Source organism: Prosopis cineraria, unplaced genomic scaffold (genome assembly GCF_029017545.1).
Source record: "Prosopis cineraria cultivar Desert tree isolate PC_DT_omini unplaced genomic scaffold, ASM2901754v1 PC12, whole genome shotgun sequence".
NCBI classification, from domain to species: Eukaryota; Viridiplantae; Streptophyta; class Magnoliopsida; order Fabales; family Fabaceae; genus Prosopis; species Prosopis cineraria.
The window spans coordinates 5,944,945-5,965,290 of record NW_026555343.1 but is presented as its reverse complement, the minus strand read 5'-3'; the positions used below and the strand labels follow the sequence as shown (position 1 = coordinate 5,965,290).

At 33.2% G+C, this 20,346-nt stretch overlaps 2 protein-coding genes across 2 annotated transcripts; both read left to right on the top strand.

Annotated features, from left to right (window-relative positions):
- The first annotated feature begins 234 nt into the window (after positions 1–234).
- On the top strand, positions 235–2,271 carry LOC129288007 (UDP-glycosyltransferase 74G1-like). The gene is made up of 2 exons (XM_054924313.1): positions 235–975; positions 1,333–2,271. The coding sequence occupies exons 1-2, from the start codon at positions 325–327 to the stop codon at positions 2,053–2,055; spliced, it is 1,374 nt and encodes a 457-aa protein (XP_054780288.1). The 5' UTR covers positions 235–324; the 3' UTR covers positions 2,056–2,271.
- A 13,403-nt stretch (positions 2,272–15,674) lies between these two features.
- LOC129288547 (mogroside IE synthase-like) lies at positions 15,675–18,135 on the top strand. Its single transcript, XM_054925176.1, has 2 exons — positions 15,675–16,389; positions 17,288–18,135. The coding sequence occupies exons 1-2, from the start codon at positions 15,724–15,726 to the stop codon at positions 18,005–18,007; spliced, it is 1,386 nt and encodes a 461-aa protein (XP_054781151.1). The 5' UTR covers positions 15,675–15,723; the 3' UTR covers positions 18,008–18,135.
- The last annotated feature ends 2,211 nt before the right edge of the window (positions 18,136–20,346 follow it).

Below are 20,346 nucleotides of genomic sequence, written 5' to 3'. Positions count from 1 at the left end.
TTTAAATATGGACCAAAATTGAATGGTCCAGACCTGATCCAAAAAATAAGCACCACGTGGTCTTCCTTCTTAGGATGAGCAGGAAACTCAATCCCATCTTTATATCTCGCAGAGAAAAACTCAACAACTACTATTCTTCTTCCTTTTTGCCTGTGACAAAACCATATTCGGCTATCTGCTCCACGAAAAACAATACAGTGGGCAAATTTTGACAAGTCAATGACGTGTAAAACTTGTGCAACACAACCAATAATTAAGCTATATAATACATCACTCTATCGTCTTCAAATTCAACGCACAGACAGCATAATCATCCATCCATCAATGGCGGATCAATGGAAAGCTCACTGTCTTCTAGTGGCCTATCCAGCACAAGGCCATATCAACCCAATGCTTCAATTCTGTAAGCGTTTGGAGCACCATAAAGTGAAAGCCACGCTTGTTACAACTCGTGCTTTTTGGAGAAGCGTTACCATTGAACTCACTTCGGATTCCAATATTGCTCTTGAAACCATATCAGATGGCTATGATGATGGAGTGGAAGAAGAAGCAGTTAAGAATCCAAAGATTTATGTACAACGCTTCTGGCAAGTGGGACCACAATCTCTCTCTGAGCTTATTGAGAAGCTTTCTGGAAATGGCTTTCCCGTTGACTGTGTCATTTATGATAGTTTCTTGTCCTGGGCTCTTGATGTGGCCAAGAAATTTGGACTTGTTGGTGCTGCATTTTTTACCCAAACTTGTGCTGTTAATTGCATATACTTCCATCTTCATCAAGGAATTCTGAAACTGCCAGTGAAGGAGAGTAAATTGCTTCCTGGTGTAGCAGAACTTGAACCTTCGGATCTGCCAACTTTTTTGTATCTTCAATATGGGATGCACCCTCACTTTTGGGATTTGCTGGTTGATCCTTTCTCCAACATTGGAAAAGCTGATTGGGTGCTTTCCAACACTGTTTATGACCTGGAGCAAGAGGTAAGTATGTGTTATCAAGAATTATTAATTGAAGTTATCAGCTTAATTAAATTGATATTGGCTTTGGATTTAAATTTTATTATCCTCTTTTATACAGTCTTTAACATCAATGCTTTGTTGAAAAATTGGATTCTGTCGTCTCTTTTACTAGACGCCTCTTTCTGATTGAGGCAGAACTTCAAAAGTATTCTCAACACTAATTTGCTAAATTTTTCTTAATTTGGTTCCTTCTTCAAAGACTCATGGATAGATGGTGTGTGCAAATTTCTTGTTTTGATCCACATATCTCAAATTGTCACTTCGTAGGATGGCCCTATGGACTATGAACCCCAACTCACTTTGACGAATTGATTTCAGGTGGTTGATTGGATGAAGAAGATGTGGCCAGTTAGGACTATAGGACCAACGGTGCCATCCATGTTCTTAGACAAGAGGATCCCTAATGATTATGACTATGGTATAAGCATGTTCAAACCCAGCAATGATCTTTGCATGAATTGGCTTAACAACAAGCCTAAAGCATCTGTTGTTTATGTCTCTTTTGGAAGTTTAGCATCTTATAGTGAGGAGCAAATGCAGGACCTAGCTTGGGGTTTGATAGATGCTGACACTTATTTCTTGTGGGTGGTAAGGGAATCTGAAGAGGCTAAGCTTCCAAGAAACATTCTAGAAACTACATCGAAAAAGGGTTTGATAGTGACATGGTGTCCCCAACTAAGAGTACTAGCACATGAGGCTGTGGGATGCTTTGTTACTCATTGTGGGTGGAATTCCACTTTAGAAGCTCTTAGCTTGGGAGTTCCAATGATTGGAGTACCATACTGGAGTGATCAAACCACAAATTTGAAGATTATTGTGGATGTTTGGAAGGTGGGACTTAGAGCTCCGAGGGATGAAAAAGGGATTCTAAGAAGAGAAACAGTGAAACATTGCATCAAGGAAGTTATGGAAAGTGGAAAAGGGAAAGAGATGAAGAATAATGCTATCAAATGGATGAATTTGATCAAGAATTCTATTGATGAAGGAGGAAGTTCTGATCAAAATATTGCAGAGTTTGTGGCAGCAATTTCTAACAAGTGAGCTTTATGATCTTTAGTGGGTCGTGCAAATAAAACTCTGTCAACAGAACATTTTGTGTCTGTTAGAATTTCAAGGAAATACTTTATCACTACTTCCATTAGACATGCCAATACACTTCAAATGTCAACCCCTGGATTGTTAGGCTATGAATCTCTGTTGTTGAAAGCTTTGAGTGGCAATAAAAATGATCTGCGTGATGTGTTGGGCATACTTTAATCAGACCTATAAAGACCACTCCAAAATGCTGCACAAATACATTTATAAGAGTAATTTTACCTCCTTGAATGTCCTGCTACGATTGTGAAGGGATTGAGAAATGTTCTGCTATGAATGTCCTGTTAAGATTTGAAAAATTATCCCATATGTTTTTATCACAAAAATTTGATGTTATTGAAGCTGTACGCATCACTCATCAAACTTTGTCATTTTGTTGGGGTTAAAATATAATTTTAATCCTCTAACTTTATATAAAATTTAAGTTTAGTTTTAATTTATTGTGATGAAACTAACAATATTAAAATTAAAAGATTGAAAGGACATTTTACAAAATTTAGCCTTATAATAAAATGGTCCAAAATTTAGCCTTACAAAATTTAACAGTATTAAAATCTTATATAAAATTAAAAGATTAAAGGTATATTTTTTTTAGCCTTTTGTTGGTGAATTAATTGAATATAATATAAATGCATGAACCAATAATAAAGAAATGGGAAACAAAAGTTTATCAGTAAGCACAAAAAGCTATAGTTGAGAAGACACAGACCAATGAAACCCTATTTTAGAAACATATAGTTACTTGGCAATGTCAACGAAACCTTTGAGATGTGTCTGAAACAATAAAAAGAAAGCAACATTCTAAATCCAAAGCTATCCGCAAGAACATTTTTTTTCTCCCACTTCTGCTCAAGTAATTCCTTGGCCAAATAAGGTCCCCTTACAAAAAATTCGAATGCCTTCATTATCCAAGAAACTAAATGTGGATTATTGATTCACCGTTGTAACTTGCGAGCAGGAAACAGCATATTAAATTTAAGAATAATGTTGGAAATTACTTCTGCCAAATGATTCTCCGTCCCTAGTGTTGCTTTTTAATACAAAAGGGGAAGCCAAACTTTATATGAAAATAACAGAAGCCTCGTCTATGCCAAGCTTATCAGAAATCACGAGTCCATGGCAGAACTCAGGACAGGATCGCAACAGCTGAAACTCATTGCCCAAGTTGTGGGCATTCCTCGCAATACAATCAGTAAAACGGATGAGCTCTCTGGGAGTATGACTGATGGAAATGCTCCAGTCACTGTAAATTAAGTCTCTACACTAATAAGAGATCTAAGGGGATGGCAGAAGCCACACTCTCAAAAAACCAGATTAATCGCCTCCAGTGAGTCTGAGAACACCTGAAAACAGTTGTTGATACCTTCCCCTTACAAAGACCCGTTCTGATAGCTAACAATTCAGCCTCCACAGTTGATCGTGATCCAATTTTCTGTTGGAAACCAAACATCCATTTGCCATGACTGTCACGGCAAACACCTCCAGAAGTTGCACATCCTCACTGGTTCACAAATGCATCCACATCAAGATGCGCAACCCCCCGGGTTGGAGGAGACCAACGATCCCCTGTGAAGTTTGAACCTTTGAAGATCTCATGTCTGTAAGTGTCACCATTTTTTGCTTCCATAATATGGAAAAGGCATTTATGAACTACATCCTGGGAACAGATAGTTGTCTCTTCAAATAATCTACTGCACGGAGATTTCCATAAATCCAGCAAACAAAACCAAAAAAAAAATCAGAACCATGGCCATTGTTTAACTCTGTTACAGCCAGGGCCATGTTTAGCATTCCACCAGATCCAACCCTGCAAATCAAGAGAAACAAATGCAGATATAATGTTAGGGCAAATAAAGCACTTCCACACAGATTTTGGTATCTCATAGTCACAAATGATGTGCATGACACTCTCCTCACTTTGGCAGTCAAATGGGCAAGTAAGGTCATTTGTAAATTCTCTCTTCGCTCCAAGGGAATTAGTAAGAACTCTTCCATGCACAACCTGCCACAAGAAGAACTTGACTTTTTCTGCGAGTGGCCATTTCCACAATTTAGTCCATATAGATTCATTTGGCCTGTTATGTTGTTTATGAATAACCTTATAAGCTGACTTCAACGCAACTATTTGCTTCTCTATATACGTGATCAAAGTGACCACCCAGTTTCTCAGTAAGATCTCTAATTTTTTTGATCGTGTTGAATAAAGGATGATCTCCAGAATAGCTGTGATTAATAAGTGACAGAGCCTCCATTGAGTTTGAGTAGACGTTGACATTGTTAAATTTGTGATTCCAGCAAAGGTTGAGGCCTTCGTAGATTCCCATGAGTTCTTTAGTAGAGTTAGGGTGGTAGCCGAGAAATTTGTGGAAGCTTTTAATCCAATTACTCTTGTCGTCTCTAATAATACCTCCACAAGTAGCAGTTCCATTTGTGCCAACAGAGCCATCAGTGTCGAGTCTAACCCATCCAGGATTTGGAGGGTTCCATTTGATTTCATATCTAAAGACTCTTTGGTTCAAGTGCTTAATTTGGAGAGAAGCTTTAGATCATTGTTAATTTGTTGAGTGCTGGAAAAAGCGATATCATTATCATGTGTATTATCTTCAGAGAAGAGTTTCTTGCATCTAACTTTTCAAATGTTCCAGCAAGTTTGAGCAAGAAATCCTTGCCAAGTGTTCTTTTTGTATTCCGATTACCGGCTTCATTCCTTGCATTTCAAAGTATCCAGTCCTGCAATTCCAAAGAAAAGAAGGTGTACAGTTTTGTAGGATTGACTAAGTTAATCCATACCTTTTTAACTTCTTCACAATCTCTCAAAATATGAATGAAAGAATCAAAGCAGTTACAACCAAAAGGACAGGAGCGTTGTTGTAGAGGATGTCCATTGGCCTGCGCGTAGTCATTTTGTAGGCGATTCCAAGTAGCCTTCTAAAGGAAGTATTTAATTTTTTCATATGTGGGGCACTTCCAAATTTTTGACCAAATATTGCAGTGATTTGATCACCCATGGTGGTAGAATAAATCTCCAAGCAGAAACATTCCATTGACCGGATGGGAACACATGTTGTCTAACCGCAACATTGAGGTTGATTCTGTAATTTGCTCTGTCCACATCATGAATCAAAGGTTGTTCTAGATTCAGCCAGGAATCCACCCAGAACTTAGTGCTCAGAATACCACAGACCATTCTTCGAATACCCTGTTGCTAATTCTCCATTTCCACACATAAAGATTGTATGTGTTATACATCTGCCCAAATAATTTCAATCCTTCCAACCGAAACCGAAACCTGATTTATAGAAGACTATCATATTAGCTTCAGGCAACAGAAAGACAAATCCCAGTGCGAAGAACAAGCATAACCACAATAAGAAATTCAATGACAAATCAAGTGCATGTATTTTCTCCTCGTATAGAAAGGAATAAGAAGCAGTTCGGTTTGTGAAGAAGAGCAACAGTGGTTCGATTACAACCTCCGTCTTGGTTAGCAGTGCAGTGTTTGTCGGCATCCAGTCAACGAAGTCCGTCGGAGCAGCTCCTCATGTGCCGACGTCTTCTCGATTGTGGGTGAAGAAGACAACTGTCAACTCCATGCAATTTTTACACACACCCAGACGCTTCACGGCGGAGAAGAGGGTTGAGAAGACGATGAAGCTCCCTCCATGCTTCACGGCGATGAAGTCCGGACACCGACGCATGGGCTCTAAAATTGATTAAGTATTTTGGAAGTGGAAGGCCGTACTGATTTTCCCTTCACTCGACCTAAGAGAAACGGAAATGGAATTGGAATCACGGCGATGGTTTGGTATACATTAATTCATATTCTCATGGAATCCCATTCTGCCAAAATACCTAGAATCCAATTCCACTATTATCACGATGGAATTGGGCTAATACCAGAGAATTTCCATCGCTGCCTCCATGCTGACTCACCATAGCAGTACTACGCATCACCCTCGCTACTCCTCATACGATCGCCTAACCAACGCCGTCTCGCCCACTCCACCGCTCCTCCTCCTGCCGCCCCGCCCTTCATCCATATTTACTTCGCATCGCATCGGAAAGGCAGTTTCCAGTGACTTCCCAAAGATACCATCATCTCGGTCTCTCATCTCAATTCCCAACACTGGCAAATCTCGTGATTCTGCCGTTCACCACTGTTCGTCTATTACGATTAGATTTCTAGGTTTCATCTCCGCCGTTCCACGCTCAGATTGATGAAGAAGAGGAGACTGAAGGAGCAAACGTCTTTGCTCCATCTTCTTCGCATTTCGATCTTTCATCCTCGTTCATCTTCTTCGCCGTTCGAACTTCGCCTTTTTTATGCTTTCTTCTAGCTATGGATTTTTGCTTTCGATTTCCTGGAATTTATTTTTGGTTTTGTAGTTTATTTTTCAGGAAGATGTGGGGAAAGAAAAATTAAAATATTTAAAATTTTCTCCATTTTAGTCTTAAAATTTCTCACAAGTGTTTTTAGGTGAAGAAAAAGTTTAGTTATGTATATTCAAAGATATTAATAAAATCTCCACATTAGTCTTATAAATTATAAGATAAATCTTTACCAATTAGATCAATTTATATTAACTCATGATATCTCAATCTTTTTAATTTTAACTTTGTTGATAATATTGAAAGGAAAAAAAATAACAAGAAAAAAAAAAAAAACAATATCAATTAGAGCAACATGCTGATGAACATCTCTCAATTATGGAGTGAAACCATGAGCCACGAATCTTTGGGGTCATACAAATGAGGTGGGGATTAAGTTAATCGTGATATCTAAATACCTAACCATTAACCCTCTATATAAACTTAGGCTAACAAGAAGATTGACAAGTAATATTTTAACAAATTCAAAACAAAAAAGCCCTTATAATTTTTTTGATTTGGTATAAGTCAGTTTTTATAATTCATTAAATCAATGAAAGATTAAAACTAACTTAATAATTGAGAGTTTAGCACTAAAAATTATACTATCTTAAAATATACAAGTCAGTGATGTACTGAGTGTGACATAAATGTTAGTGATCTAACTCTTTAAGTATCATTCTCAAATTTAATTTTTGAAAGTTTGTATGGACATCATGACTTGGGATAGAACAACCTCTTAAATGGCACTTATATTTTTTAAAAAATTAGTTTCATACTTGCCAATTATAGGAATACCTTCAAGGGAAAAAAAACTCAAAGCAAGTGATGTAACCATCCCTATAATTTAAGACTAATATTAGTGTCTATAATTTTAAAAAATGTAAGTAAGGTAAAGATCATGAATTGACATTAATAGAGTTAAGTAAGAAAACTTTTTTTTTTTATATTCATAGAAAATTTGATATGAGAAGTACTAACATTCAAAATAAAGTATACTAACACAGCCCATAAACTGACTTTTGCTATCCACATGACAACAGGGTACTCTGTCTCCAAATCTAAACACCACAACGTTTGATTCATTTATATAAACGCTCTGAACAGTGACAACCTTCAGAGTCAATTCCTCAGAGAGAACTTCTTATCAAGCAACAATGGCAGACCAATGGAAAGCTCACTGCCTTCTAGTGGCCTATCCAGCACAAGACCATATCAACCCAATGTTTCAACTCTGCAAGCGATTGAAACACATAAACTGAAGGCTACACTTGTCACTGCAACAAGCCACCATCATCACTGAACCCATTTCTGATTCCATAGCTCTTGAATGCATCTCAGATGGATACGACCAAGGAATCGTTTAACTTCAGAAATCAAGGGCTTATACAGTGAGATTCTGGCAAGTAGGACCACAAACTGAGTCTGACCTTCTTCTTCACAAGTTTTCCAGAAATGATGGTTTTGCTGTAGATTGTGTAATTTATGATAGTTTTCTTCCCTGGGTTCTTGATGCGGGCAAGAGCTTTGGGCTTGTTTGTGCTGCATTTTTGACCCAGCCTTGTGCTGTTTGTAGCATTTATTACCATGTTCATCGAGGGACTCTGAAATTACCCATTCAAGAGGGTAAAATTTTGCTTCCTGAATTGCCAGAACTTGAGCCTTTGGATTTGCCATCGTTATTGTATCTGCATTATGGCATGTCTATGATCTTTTGGGACTTGCTGGTTGATCGTTTTAACATCATTGAAAAAGCTGATTGCTTGCTCTGTGACACTGTCTACGAACTAGAGCCTGAGGAATATGTGTCGTTTTGCTTAGGTATATTAATTGGTCTAATTATTAGCTTATTAGTTTTATTTGATATTAGCCTTTGGTTTCAAGTCATTGAAGTCATTGGTTACTTGTTTCAGTGGCAACAACGCATTCCTTTCTTAGAAAAGTTCCTGGGTTCGAAAATGGTATTGACTCGTTTGTGTTCATGTGTAAGCTAAGTGTGTAAATCTCTATTCCTCATGCAGGCAAGGTTAGGGGTAAAATTTTTTTAAAAAAAAAACATATTTACTTTGGAACTAATCTCCATCCTCAATTTTCTAGATGGCTCTCTTCCTTGTGATATAGAATTTCAAAAACACTTCTCAAAAAATAATAGTCCCCCCTTGTGCTTTTTATATTAAAGGAAATTAATTAAAATTATTTTAATGTCAAAATCTTTTTATAACTTTTCAAAATTACGTTAGTCAAATTAAAGTCATTATTTAAATAAATAATGAAAGGGACATGGGCAGTTTGAAAATAAGTCAGAAATGTTTCATTATATCATTTGCTTCTGTTACCTTCTTCTCATCAATTTTTTTTTATTAGCCTTCTTCTCATTAATTTAATATTAACAGTATCATTCTTTACGACTCATCTTATAAAATATTTTTTTAATAAAATTAAATACTGTTTAATATCTTAATTTGCCTATAAATTTTTAAAAATACTCTTTGTTTAACAAGGGAGAGAAACAAGTATACTTAAAGAGTGAAATAATGAAAAGTAATTTTGAAAAAAATAAAATTTTTTTAATGAATCATTATTTTTTTCAAAACACTTTATATCATGGAAGATCAAATCACTACCAAAAAAAAAATTATCTTATGGATAGTGCTTGATGGAATATAATTGACAATTGAAAGGCGGGACCAGGTGGTGGATAGGACCAACGGTGCCATCCATGTTCCTTGACAAGAGGATCCAGGACTATGCTATTAGCATGTTCAACCCCCAACAATGATGTTTGCATGAATTAGCTTCATCATAAGCCTCAAGCATCGGTTGTTTATGTCTCTTTCGGAAGTATAGCAATTCTAAGTGAGGAGCAAACGGAGGAACTAGCTTGGGGTTTGACTCAAACTCATACTTATTTCTTGTGGGTAGTTAGGGAATCTGAAAAAGTCAAGCTCCCTAACAACATTCAAGAAATTGTTTCGGACAAGGGTTTGATTTTGGCACGGTTTCTCCAACTAAAAAAGTACTGTCACATGAAGCCGTAGGATCTTTTGTTACTCATTGTGGGTGGAATTCGACTTTAGAAGCTCTGAGTTTAGGAGTTCCAAATTATTGGAGTGCCATAACGGAGTGGTCAAACCACAAATATTTGAAGTATATTGTGGATGTTTGGAACGTGGGTTTCAGCTTCCATGGATGAGAAAGGGATAGTATAAGACGAGAAACCTTTACAAATTGCATAAAGGAAGTGACGGAAAGTGAAAGAGGAAAACAGATGAAGAATAATGCCATCAAATGGATGAGTTTGATGTAAACTTCTATGAATGAGGGTGGAAGTTCTCGTCAAAATATTGCAGAGTTTGTGGCAGCAATTTCTAACTAGTGAGCTTTATGATCTTCAGTGGTTCGTACCGATAAAACCCTGTCAACAGAACATTTTTTGTCAGTCAGAATTTCAAGGAAATACTTTATCACAACTTTCATCAGACACGCCGACACACTTCAAAGGTCAACTCCTAGATTTTAGGCTATGAATCTCTGTTGTTGAAATCTTTGAGTGGCAATAAAAATGTTCTATGTGAGATGCAGGGCATATGTTAATCAGATCTATAAAGACCACTCCTAAATGCTGCACAAATACATTTGTAAAAGGAATTTTACCTCCTTGAATGTCCTGCTAGGATTGTGAAGGGATTGAGAAATGTTCTGCTATGAATGCCATTCTGAGATTTGAAAAATTATCCGATATGTTTTACTCAGACAAATTTGCTGTTATTGAAGCTGTAACCTGCAAGCATCATTCATCAAACTTAGTTATTTTGTTGATGAATTTATCGAGTATCATATAAAAGCATGAACCAATAATGAAGAATTGGGAAACTAAAGTTTATCAGTAAGCACAAGAAGCTATTTATCGTTTGGGGGTTACTGCCAAGCCTACATCATACATTGAGATCCATCCCCACCAATTTGAATCCGGTGAGAAGCCTCACTACACCCACTTAATAAATGTCTCATGCGGCATAATTATAATAGTTTGATTTAACTGAACAACTGTGTGAGATTTTATCATGTAATATTAAAAAAAATATATCAAATCACAATTTTTAAGGGATAGTATAAGTAAGAAATGTTTTACTTGTATGGATTGTTTTAAATTTTTAAATATTGATGAAATCTCACAGTTATAATTAAGCTACTCATTTAGTAAGTATACTTAAGCCACTCACTAAATCCAAATCCTCCACAATATGGGTTTGGCAATTAGAATTTACTATCTGCATTTCCCGTCCACTGACTTCTTATTGGGCAACCAAAGCAACACATTTTGACATGGTTATCATACAATAGTATTTCTATGATCAAATCTACTAGTCGGTCCTCTCAAAACATATTTTTTTTATATCTATCCTTATTTGATAGGTAAATTAATTACAGATAGATGTGAAAATATTATTAATTTTAATCACTCATTAAGGGCATTTAAAAAAACTTATTAATTACTCTTTGAAAGAAAGAACACCAAGATGTCTTATATGTTGAACATCATATTTCTAAAAAAAATGTCTTATAATTTTAAAAAGAGTGTGTATGTCATTTTATAATATAATTTTACTAATGCTCTGATTATCGCACTACCATCTCAGATGCTTCATTTCATTCATAATATATAACACTTTTTTTATTTCATCTTTCCATATCTTAAAAAATTGGAATATTATTACCATCCTTCTAGACTAATTCAAATTCTTATTATATGAAATCGTTATTACTAACAATAACCTCACCTCACGAGTATTTCAAAGGTACTTTTGGTATTTTTTTTATTTAATGTGACTGTATATGTATGACTCAAACTCAAAATTTAAAATAAGTTAATTCAATTCCCTCAACCAATTGAACCAACGTCCTCGACAATATTTAACACTTTCTAACATACATCATATATGTTTAAAAAAATCAACTTTTTAAAAATTTCATGAAAATTTGACTTATTTTTTTAGTTTTGACAACTGGCACCCACAATTTTTCAATTACATAATTATCAGCACATAATAACAAAACACAAAGATAAAAATGAAAAAAGATATTTTTTTAAAGCTATAGAATGTCATATATTTTGATCTAACAATAGCTCGTGTAAAAAATGTTCTGCATTGTGGATGAGAGGAGTATTGTGGTTTTCCATATTTTTTGAAAGAAAATTTAAATATTTAATTTAATATATTTAATATATTTTTGTCCAATCAAATTACTACAAATGAATTTTAAAGAATTAATATTATTAATAATGAATTTTCATGCAATAAATAATATATTAAAAAATATACACATGTATTGGTTTGATTCGAAAAAATTTCTAGATATGTAAGGCCAATTATTCCTCAAATTTTCTTCCATTTAAAATTTCCTGCATTTATAGCAATTGATATATAGATACATACATACATACATATAGACATACATATAGATATCTGTGTGTGTCGGGGTGTGTGTGTGTGTGTTTGGGTGAGCGTGCTCCGTAACTGCGCGTGCGGACAAACTTGTCTTCCGAATCCTTTTCTTTCCACCCACCACGTGGCACGTGCTTATCCCAAGGTCTTCTATAGCGGCCTGACCCTATCTGATCAATCATGCAAGTAAAGAAGAAATCGCCCATTGGCACACATGGCTTCCTCAAGTGTGCTTTATAGAATTTAATTTCAATTATAATATAAAAATAAAAGGGAGGATGATAATTAAACACTTTCTAAAAATATTAACCTTAATTATGAATTGTAGAATTTTAAAATCTTAATTAAAGATCATGACCCTTGATTATAATAAAAAAATATAATTTGTGAGGTGAAATTTATTATTGTCACTTGAAAATTCACTAATTTAACTTGAGAAAATTTGTAACGTATGTTATAAAAATATAAAACCCCACTTAAAAATTAATTATTTAATAAAAAGCTCAACTTTTTGAAAAATTACTAACTCAACTTGAAAAAATTTCTAACGTATATTGTGAAAATATAAAACTCCACTTAAAAATTGATTATTTAATAAAAAACACCAATTTGGACGAGTTACTTTTTATTAATGATTCTCAAGTATGGTTTCATTTTTCACAATATATGTTAGAAATTTTTTCAAGTCTAGTTAGTGAATTTTTAAGTGGTACTTTTTGTTAAACATTTCATTTTCAATTGAGGTTTTATATTTTCACAATATACGTTAGTAATTTTTTCAAGTTGGGTTAGTGAATTCTCAAGTCGTGTTAGTGAATCTCACCTCACAAATTACTTTTTTTTATCATAATTAAGGATCATGATCTTAATTGAGATTTTAAAATTTCACGATTCGTAATTAAAAATTAATATTTTTAGAAGATTTTTAATTATCATTCTCTCAAAATAAAATTATCAGACTAAATTTATTTACGATAACTAGTTTAACTCTCCTAATATAAAATTTCCTGACTTTTTTCTTGTGATTGTATGTGTATCTTTCTAGCTATTAGATCAATTCAGAGACGTAGTTAAGCTCAACTCCGACTGATAAAATTAAAAAAAATGGTATCCGGTAGAAAGATGACATTTAGTATTTCTAGATCTAGGTGAAACAATAAAAATTTTATTTTAATTAAATAATTAATGCTTTTCTTGATGGTTAGGTTATGTTGAACAGAGAAAGTGATAACTTATTTTATTCATTGTTTAGATAAAACTAAATAAATATATACTTCTCCTAATTTTATGATAAGTTATTTTTTAAAAACTTTTTTGAGACATTTGCACATATAACTCATATTATAAGATCAAGTAAAAAAATAGCCTATTTTTTAAAATTTTAAAAATAACTTTTTTAATATTTAGTTTCTAATTAATTTACAAAACTATCATTTTAATATTTGTTTTTTGCAACTACCATAAGATTCAAAATGCAAGAAATTTCTGAAACTGAACGTAATAAATGCAAGATATATAGTTTAAAATGGCTTTTTTTGAGATGAATGTGAGAAAGAAAATAAAACTGGATGCTAGAGAGACAAACAAGAGACCATAGAGCAGTGTGAGTAAGCTACAGTCACGATCGCGAGAGACAAATGTGAGGTGAGATACATCAACAATACTCGATGAAGCGGAGTACATCAGTGGGGAATGAAGCTATAGGTTGATGATTTTTTATTTTATTATTTAGGTGTTTGACTCTTTATGATAAACTACGAGTTCAAAAAATTTTGTGAATTGTGTTTGATCTGTTTTAAACAAATGATTATATGTTTTTCATGTTCTAATTCACAATACTACATCATTGATATATCATCATATGTTACTGATATACTATCACAAATTAACATAACTAAATAATCAAACATAATTTTGTTTATTATTGATATACAAACATATATTAATGATGTAGTATCATAGATCAACAACATAAAAAATACATAATCATTTGCCCAAAATGAATCAAACACAATCCTTAAAAAATTTAATATTACCGAGAGACATGAAGATGGTAAAAATTTGATGATAGATAATAGATTCCAACCTAGTCTTATACTTCCAAAAATGAAGATTTCTTTTTAATGTCTAATGTCATCTTCATAGTGTTCCTAGGAAAAACAGAGAGGGAGAGAGAAGAAAAAATCTACAATGAAGAAAGGCACTGGTAATTGAGAAAAAAAAAAAATGATTCAAAGAAAAAAAAAGAAAAGATTCGGTCAGTTAAGAATTAGTTACAATAAATATATTATATTTTAATAATAAATTTAATCTGAGAATAAAAAAATAAAATACATCTAATTGATTTTATAAATGGATCATATTTTAAAATATTTAAAAATCTCATCCATAATTTATGAAAGTTATATCTTTTGGGGCCATTAAGCTAATTTCTTCAAACTTTTTTATCCAATATAAGGAGAGAAGTAATATTCTCTGATGGCTGAACATTTTTTATAATAACTAATCTTTTTCATAAGTGAAATTGTGGAAAGGAGTAGGTGTGACAACATTTTTAGTAGAGCAAAAACGGAAATCTTGTGATAGTTTTCGACAAATTTTAAAATGTAACAATTTTTTAAAGTAAATGAAAATAAAAATAATTCCTTCCAACAAAAATCAGAGAACGTATATAAACACAGAACCACTGTAATAAGTAAACTTGGACTCAAATTATTCCCACTTCCCAGGAATTTACACCATGATAATGATGATGCTTGGCGGCAAAGAATTCCGAAACACCAACATAAGGAGACATTTATCAGTATCGTTAGGTTAAAGTTTCGAGCAAAACTTTATCTTACATCGAAGTCATGATCTAAGACAAAATGTCTGCACTTTTTTAACATATTTTAATATTAATTCTTATATATATATATATATATATATTTTAGTTGCTCCAAATCACTTATATTTTATCTGTCAAAAACATTAATACTTATATTAGAGCTGATAATTTGGGTCAAACCTAAATCCCCTCAAAGTTAGGGTTGAGTTTGGTTATATGAATTTTTTTAGAAAAATAAAATAATTTAAGCTCGGTCTAAATAAGCCCAGTCTGAATTGATCTCAATCCAAATAAGTTCAACCATTGAATTTTTGGCTCTATGTGCATATAGAGATAATAATTTTGGCTAAGCCGACGAGTCAACCCCAATCCAGCCAAAAAAAAAAGTTAGAACCAAGCTTGAGCTATATGGGCTTTTTAAGAAGGTAGGATATTTCAAACTCAACCCAAAGTGAGCCCGATCTGGATAAATTCGTTATGCCCAAATTACTGGCTCTAACTTGTATTTTTAAATATGACTATTCCAATTAAAAAATAAAAAAAGAGGGAGGAAAAGAGAGAGAAAAAAAAAATCATTAATGACCACCCTATGATAGTAAGACCCTATTTTAGTGTAATGATCACCACCAATTTAGACTGTTCAAATTTTATTTAAATAGTTATAATTTAATAAAATTTTATTTTTATCATTTTAATAAGTGGAGAATTTAAAAAAAAATTATAACTGTCATTAAATAACTTTAGATTTAATTTTAGGTGGCTCAGATTTCATCAAGCTGCTAATCATCACTTTAAGTTGCACCTTAGCCAAAACGATAGTGATACTTTGTCCGCAAGTCTGAAAAAAATGCAAAGTTGATATTTTGCGCATCCTTATCCACATGCTGTGATCCAAATATAAAAACTACTCTCATGACCTTCAAACCCAAAACCGTAGTGAGAAATTATACACTCTCAAGCATCAATATAATAATGGCGGCGAAACAGGGGAAAGCTCACTGCCTTGTATTGGCCTATCCTGCACAAGGCCATGTCAACCCAATACTTCAATTCTGCAAGCGATTAGAGTTCCATAACGTGAAGGTCACGTTCGTCACCACCCGTTCTTTCTGGAAACAAGCCACTATCACTGATGACTCCATTAAATCTGCAGATTCCATAGCTCTCGAGGCCATCTCAGATGGCTACGACGAAGGAGCAGATCCAGATGTTAAGAAGTCGAAGACTTACTCAGAACGGTTCTGGCAAGCAGGACCACCGACTCTATGTGAGCTTCTTGACAAGCTTTTCAGCAATGGTTTGCCAGTGGACTGTGTTATTTATGATAGTTTCCTTCCTTGGGCACTTGATGTGGCGAAGAGGTTTGGGATTTTTGTTGCTGCGTTCTTGACCCAACCTTGTTTTGTTAATAGTGTTTACTTCCATCTTCATCAAGGGATTCTGAAACTTCCCGTTATTAAAGAGAGTAAGATTTTGCTTCCTGGTTTGCCAGAACTTGAGCCTTCGGATTTGCCATCTTTCTTGTATCTGCACTATGGCATGTTTCCGATCTTTTGGGACTTGCTGGTTGAACCTTTTGACAGCATTGAAAAAGCTGGTTGCTTGATTTCCAATACTGTTTATGAACTGGAGCCTGAGGTATGTATGTATACATGTTTGTTTGTTTGTTGTATGTATATGCTTAAAATTGTAGATAAAGAATAAATAAAGTAATAACACAAGAATGATTTAAGGATATAATATATCAAGACAAATATGATCACTTTTTTTAATTTATCAAGTGCATCATTCTATTGGAGACAATCCTAGAGATCCTGTCCTGTTGAACGTTAAACTATAATACTGAAAATATATATTATATTAGTTTTTTATCTTAATTAATATATTATAATGGTTAAGGGTAAAATTACCCTTAAACTATAGAAACAGAAGAATCTGGAACTCAAGACTCTGTTTTTTAATTTTGTCCCTGAACATTTAAAACTATCATTATATGCCCCTTCCATTAATTATAATGATGTCAAGTCACACAAGAAGATATGCTAGACGTTACACATTATTACGATATTTTTAAATATTGAGGGGCAAAAGTTACACCAAAAAGAAAGTTTAAAGTTACATATACTCATGCACTTATAATATTTTAAGTGCAATGTTGTCCTTTTACCCTATTATAATTTACGAAGACTTGCGTTATCAGGCAAACAATTTTGCATAAGTGAGAGTTTCAAACTTTAAGGAACGGGGTGACAAATGATAGTGTAAATTGTGTGTCAAAGTGTGCATACGAATATATTATGCACATCCTATCTTTAGTTCTGCATGCCTATGTGGGGTTCGCGCCCTGGATGATCCTTCTATATCCTTACTGTAGATATTATCCCTATATATTCTCAACAAACGATATTAAAATATTTGATATTATCATGTGCCTCTTTCCCATCAATAATAAATAATATAGCTTCATGTGTCGGCCACTTGTCGGCTGTGTTACAGAAAATATAATTGACAAGTGAAAGCTTTCATTAATTACCAGGTTGTGGATTGGATGAGGAAGATGTGGCCAGTGAAGACAATAGGACCAGCAGTACCTTCCATGTTCTTAGACAAGAGGATCCAACACGACCACAACTATGGTATCAGCATGTTCCAACCTAACAAGGATCTTTACATGAACTGGCTTCACCATAAGCCTCAAGCATCCGTAGTTTATGTCTCCTTTGGAAGCATAACAACTCTTAGTGAAGATCAAATAGAGGAAATAGCTTGGGGTTTGGGACTTTCTGGGAACTATTTCTTGTGGGCCGTTAGGGAGTCTGAACAAGCCAAGCTTCCTAAGAACATCCAAGAAATAGTTTCAGACAAAGGTTTGATAGTGGCGTGGTGTGATCAACTAACAGTACTGTCACACGAAGCTGTTGGATGTTTCGTTACTCATTGTGGGTGGAATTCGACTTTAGAAGCTTTGAGCTTTGGAGTTCCAATGATTGGGGTTCCAAATTGGAGTGACCAGCCCACAAATTTGAAGTATATTGTTGATGTTTGGAAAGTGGGTCTTAGAGCTTCCATGGATGAGAAAGGAATTCTCAAACGAGAAAAGTTGAAACGTTGTATAAATGAAGTAATGGAAAGCGAAAGAGGAAAAGAGTTAAAGAGTAACGCTGTTAAGTGGATGAATTTGGTCAAGAGTTCTATGGATGAGGAGGGAAGTTCAGATAAAAATATCACAGAATTCGTAGCTATGATTTCTAAGTGATTTCTCGACCAATGTATATCAGTAAGCTAGCTAGGCTCTGTAGTTATATAAATTTTGTAAACGATTTAGCAAACACTCGTACGAAATTAATGTTTTAATATTATGAACTTAGATTTAAGCATTCTCAATTAATTTTCTTGATATATTTTTATTGATTCATTACATTCAAGCCCTCACATTTGTATTTTATTCAAAGAATACTACATATTTTGTTTATTATTTGGCCGAAGTATCATTCGTTACAAGGACAACTTTAATTACAAATGAGCAATGTTCTCTATAATTCACTTCCCAAAATGTTTGGGAGTACCGAAGCTCGGTTGTGGAAGGCTTTTATTTTCTGTTCACATGAGGCTCTGCCATTGGTCCGGTCCACTATTACAAAAAAAATTTTTAACAACTATTTTTAACTTTTTATGTTAGTTATTAACGTCGGTTAAGCAACCATTGTAAAAAGTTATTTTTTATATTATTTTGAATATATAACTGACGTTAAATGTCACTACAATCAAAAAAGAAATTTTTTAAAAAATAAATTTTTCACAATAATTATTTGAACAATCATTGTGAATAAGCCTTTTGACAACAATTATCTAAAAAACTTGTTAAGAAAAAATCATTGTGAAAAGTCTCTTTTCACAATAGTTTTTCACAAAACATTAAAAAAACTGTTAACAAAAAACTGTCGTGAAAAGTATATTTTTTTAAATTTATTTTTAAATTTTTTTACATTCAAAACTTAAAACCTACAAATTATATAAATTGTATGACAAGTATAAAAAACCAACCAATAGAATTATAATGACTATACATGTTACAACTATACCTAATATACTTTATTACAATGATTATACATGTTACAACTACTATTAAAAGACTATAAAATTTTGTTCACCCTCAACAATGTGAAAAGTATTCTTGGAGAAGTTGCTGAGCCAAAATATCTCGAATATCGTCAATCTCTTCTTCATTATAAGGCTCCGTATTATCAAAAATCTAAATAATAAAACTGTTGTCACAAATTGCTTTAAGGAATTAAATACAAGAATTTAAACTAAAATTACAACTAAATACCTCATATAATCTTTCAGTACTTTCAAATTGAATTATCTCATACATGTAACGAATAACATACTATTCACATTTTGTGCTTTCTGGTGGCTGATGGCACTAAAATACATAGAAATTTAAAATCAAACCAAAAACATATGAGAGATAATTAAATATGAAAGTTAAGGATTTATACTTACATGTGGATAAATCCATTCCACCGATGATTTTGGCTTGTGTTCCCTAAAGGTAAGTAAAAAAAATGTCTCAAGTGTACTATTATAAATTGTAAATTAAAAACATTACCAAAGTATAAATATTTCTTGAAGAAATCTTTTATATATATAAAATACTTACTTGTTGAAGATCCATGTGAAATCCTCACTTGGTTTTTGCCCGAAGAACAAAACTAGTATACTACACTTTAATTTGAGCAAATAACACAAAGTGACCAATGGTAACTGCAATATATAAAAATTGTAATGGTCATTAGATAATACGAATATATATACACGTAGACACATGCAAGAATAAAAAATACTCACCCATTAATTATTGGCGTTAGATAACATAGCAATTTTGTATCTGACATATGATTTATCACATATGTTATCCTCCTATGTATTACATTATGAGATTTCTGCACAGCTTCAAGCATTTCTGCACAGCTTCAAGCATAAAAATCTAAATGTGTTTTGTTTTCCTATTGCAGAACAAATATGTAAAAAATACCCATCATTGAAATGATATCAAAATTTTAGTAGTATATGAAAATAAAATGAAATAAATAAAGAAAGTAGATAGAAAAATTACAAAATTCCTAATTTAGCCCATGATATGTCCAGCTCCTTTAAAGTTAGAAACTCCTTGAGATTTTTTTTTTTGTCAAATTCAAAATCATATCCCTATTATATAGCCACAACCCCTAGTGGCATTTTAACAGTAATGCCTTCTTTCATGTTTTTATAAATTTCATGCAATTGTGCTAGGTAGAGAAATTTAATAGCATTTTTTTGGGTCCTATTAAAACATAAAACTAAAGAGTTATATAATTAAGTAATTAGTTAATTCAAAGAAGCAGTTATAATATTAATTTATTCTTTACCTTTGCTAATGATGCATCAATCTCTAACACTAGATTTTTCAACCATCGAATGAAAGAACTTTTTGCTTGGCCTACTATTGTAATCTTAGAAGTGGAAAATGGCATGGGTGCATTATTTTCACCCTTTCAAACACGTGTAATTGTCACCCTAACTTGGTCCTCTTTAATCTTTTGATGATGAAAT